Raw genomic sequence first — 3973 nt, forward strand, 5'->3', positions numbered from 1 at the left:
AAAACCGATTATACCTGCAACTTGTTTTCTTTTATGTAGTTCCATACTCTCTTCACAACATCAGACCTTGATAGAGCACTTTCTCCAGTACCAATGAACTTAATTAGAGCATCTGAAAGTTGGAGTGGAGCAAGGAAACCACCTCCTTTTCGACCTTTTGCTTTTGGTGGTGATTCATCAGAATCTGATATCCAAGCAGGATGTGATTTGCAAAATTACATTGGTAAAAGAAAACTGATGAATAACATACAATGCATTTCCTAACCTTCCTCTTTCTTCTTCTTATGCTGCTTTTCCTTCTGAGATGACTCAGCTGGACCTGCTAAACCATTGAAACATAAATCACTTACAAAACTGATTTCTCATTCATAAACAACCAAAAGAAAGGAATAAATCTTTAGTCTTATACAAGAATCCGAAACAGGAAATTGCCTTTTCCAGTAATTCACGTGAATCTGATGGCAAAGTAAGACAAAACATGCAAAAGTGCATTCATAAATGTAATTAATTTATAATGTGTTTTGCATGTCAAACCTTCATCTTTCTGTTTCTTTTGCTGTTTTTCTTTAGGAGTTGAATTGGCTGGACCTGCAAAATTATAAAGCATAAGGGCCTGTTTGGATGCATAGTAAATTTTTCTGTAGGAATTTTATTCCATAGAATTCAGAAATGATTCCTAGGAATTTACTGCAGGAAAAATTCCTACGAAATCAGTGTTTGGGTGTGCACAGGAATTTTTCCATAGAAATTTTTAATTTTGAAAATGAAACTAGCCGTTAAAGTTTTTAAAAAAACTAGCCGTTGGAGTTTTTGAAAAACTAGTTGTTAACAATTTCTCTCTATTTAAAGCCAACACTCTTATGCCATTTGTAAACTTATCTCTCTTCAGCTTTAATTTTTACATCTCAAAGTCTTTTGTTTCAAAATGGATCTGGATCATTGGAGAAAGATTAATGAAGATGATGACGAATTCATGTTCACCATTTTACCAAGTTTATTTTCTGCAAGTTCAGAAACTAGGCCTTGTCATACATCAATATTAACAGGCGATGCATATGTAGAAGAAATTCTTCAAGGTCATGAGGTATGTTGTAAGCGTGACTTTCGAATGGAGTCTCGTATATTTCAAGGCCTTGCTAATTGTTTAAGAGAAAGATCACTTCTTCGAAGCTCGAAAAGGGTTACAATCGAGGAGCAACTAGCAATGTTTATGTACACTCTTGCGCACAACGCTAGTAATTGTGACGTGCAGGAATGTTTTCAACATTCAGCAGAAACGGTTAGCCGTTATTTTAAAAAAAGTGCTTGAAGCTATTACTACTCTTGCGACTACATATATAGAATTGCCACGAACAACTATATCACCAGTTATCCAGAATAGTAGACATTTTTTTCCATATTTCAATGTCAGAAATCTTTAAACTGTCTTTTTATTAATTATTTATGTTTTTTATATATTCTCTTAACAAATATTATGGGTTTTTTATTTTAGGATTGTATTGGTGCTATTGATGGAACACATGTTCCAATCACTATTTCTTTGGCCTTACAAGATCCTTATAGAAATAGAAAACAAACATTATCCCAGAATGCCATGGTCGCATGTGATTTTAACCTACGTTTTGTATATGTTCGGGCTGGTTGGGAAAGTTCTGCTTCTGATGCTAGAGTTCTTCAGCATTCAATCGACCAAGGCTTCCATGTCCCTCCCAATAAATATTACCTAGTGGATGCAGGATACACAAATACTCCAAATTTTATTGCTCCATACCGGGGTGTGCTTTATCACTTACAGGAGCAAGGATGGGCAGGATGTAGACCACGTAATTACAAAGAACTATTTAATTTACGACATGCTTCATTGAGAAATCATGTTGAACGCATTATTGGTGTCTTGAAAATGAGATTTCCTATAGTTAAAGTTGCAACCTTTCATCCAATAGATTCCCAAACTGATATAGTAGTTGCCGCATGTGTCTTGCATAATTTCATACATATACACAATGGCACGGATGAAATCGAAGAAATTAGTAATGGAGCTGACGAAGTTACCGTCCCAAATGGAGATGATACATATCAAAATGATGTCAATGTACTAAACTCTGATCGTATTGCAGGTGCTCGCAAAAGAGATGAAATAACAATGCAAATGTGGAATGACTATTATAACTATCGTAGAAATGTAATTTAATTCATGTGTAAGTTTATCGATGTTGTTTTATTTTGAGGCTACAATTATCAATATGTAACTTTATCAATGTTGCCATATTTATAAAACCCTCTTTCTTGTTATTAACCAATAGAATATCCACAAATAATTCAAAAACCTGCTAGCAAATAAACAAGTATATCTCAAACAAATCAATACATCTCATAAACATAATGTCTTACATAAAAGATTCAAGTACTTTAAACATAACGTCTTACATGTAATAAACATAAAAAACATAGAACATAACATTGTTTTTAATTAATCATTTGCCGAAGCCACAACACTTTCCGATCTTCATTGATGACACTCAAGAAAATTTCACGATTATCCTTATCTTTAAACAATGTTGTAATTTTAACAAAATCTTCATCTGGAAATTGATCACACAACACATTAAATGCCGCCATGCATTCTCCTATGGTGTACTTCTCCTCTACCCGGTTTATTTTCATAGCATCAATATATCTATCCATCTCAGCTCGACGCATATCTATATATTGTTCTAAGAATGACTCTTGTACATTTTTTCGCTTTCGGTCCTTTTTCCTTCTTTGCACTTCATCTCCTAACCTTTGCCGGCTTGCACTAAAAGAGTTTTGGGGTTGTCAAATATTTGGTTGACTGCATGTAGGCTCCACTTGTGTAAAATCATGATCCTCTGTCTCTATTTCAGGTGTAGACAATGATTGGATGGGATCATTTAGAGTCGGAATGCTAGGAGATGGAGTGTCTATTGGCACATTTGCATAATAATCTTCATCACGAGAGCGTCTTCCTTCTGCATATCTCCTTGTGTAATAAATGTACAAATAATTAGAAAATATATGAACAAATATTTAAAGCAAACATTAGTAAACAACACTTTTTTACCCTCATAAATCTCCTGTAGTGCTGTGAAATATGGAAAGGGTTTTTTATGCCATCTTCTAGCTTCTTTATTTCTCTGCATATATTGATGAAAATGATTAAGATAAATCATGACATAAAGTTTGTAAATTATGTGATAGAAAGATATACCTCAAGTAGTGGTGCCCAAACTTCTTCAGTGGCTTCGACCATATTTTTTTCGTAATCCCATCCAAAGCCACTCAATTCGGTAAACCCCTTCAGAAGCTTGTAAGTTTTTTTATCTCTTGCTCTAATGCTTTAACTTGTACAACAGTGCAGTTTAAATTAGGAAATTTCGTTACCATGTCACACAATATTCTATTCCATGCCTCTTTAGTCCATCCATTTTGTGAGCGGTATGCGGGAACGTTATAATCACCTAATAATTTCACTAGATGAGCCCTATGATTTTCATTCCATTTGGCCCGTGTTTCGGTCTTCTCTTGGTTTGCCATCTATACAAAGCAATACAAATGATAAGAATTTGATTACCAAAATAATTCATAGGTTAGGTAATTTAATAATATACATAAACATAATGATTAGAATATAATATTTAACTAAATTCCACAAATTAAAATATAACTTGTTTAACTTTCTAACCAAGTTAAGAAAATAAAAAATCTAGAAGCAGAATTTTCCTGGATTAAGAATCCAAGAGGAAAACAATGCTTTGCAGAATAATACACAAGTAGCAAAATATTATAATCAATTAAATACCAAATAAATAACAAGTAGAAAGCAATATCATTACCTAGAAGAAAGAATTAATTATCTCCTTATAAGAACTAAAATTAGTTTATATAAAGGTCCAATACACCAAATAAATGCTCCAAGTGGCTGCAAAACAAAAAACAAAAATAGAAAAATGCT

The 3973-nt window shown here is 33.2% G+C and overlaps 1 protein-coding gene across 1 annotated transcript; it reads right to left on the reverse strand.

Annotated features, from left to right (window-relative positions):
* LOC120254659 lies at positions 1–2685 on the reverse strand. Its single transcript, XM_039262722.1, has 4 exons — positions 2535–2685; positions 535–588; positions 266–322; positions 1–184 (listed from the first exon to the last, which is right to left on the reverse strand). The coding sequence occupies exons 1-4, from the start codon at positions 2683–2685 to the stop codon at positions 9–11; spliced, it is 438 nt and encodes a 145-aa protein (XP_039118656.1). The 3' UTR covers positions 1–8.
* Between the last annotated feature and the right edge of the window lie 1288 nt (positions 2686–3973).

The sequence above is a fragment of the Dioscorea cayenensis genome, unplaced genomic scaffold, assembly GCF_009730915.1.
Source record: "Dioscorea cayenensis subsp. rotundata cultivar TDr96_F1 unplaced genomic scaffold, TDr96_F1_v2_PseudoChromosome.rev07_lg8_w22 25.fasta BLBR01000566.1, whole genome shotgun sequence".
In the NCBI taxonomy this organism is placed as follows: domain Eukaryota; kingdom Viridiplantae; phylum Streptophyta; class Magnoliopsida; order Dioscoreales; family Dioscoreaceae; genus Dioscorea; species Dioscorea cayenensis.

What these genes read in the sequence shown, in the direction of transcription:
- LOC120254659 (XM_039262722.1), bottom strand. Translation starts at nt 2,685, where the DNA reads ATGGATAGATATATTGATGCTATGAAAATAAACCGGGTAGAGGAGAAG. An exon ending in AAAGAAACAGAAAGATGAAG is followed by an intron (nt 323 to 534) that starts GTTTGACATGCA and finishes TCAATGGTTTAG; the next exon opens with CAGGTCCAGCTGAGTCATCT. An exon ending in TAAGAAGAAGAAAGAGGAAG is followed by an intron (nt 185 to 265) that starts GTTAGGAAATGC and finishes CTTGGATATCAG; the next exon opens with ATTCTGATGAATCACCACCA.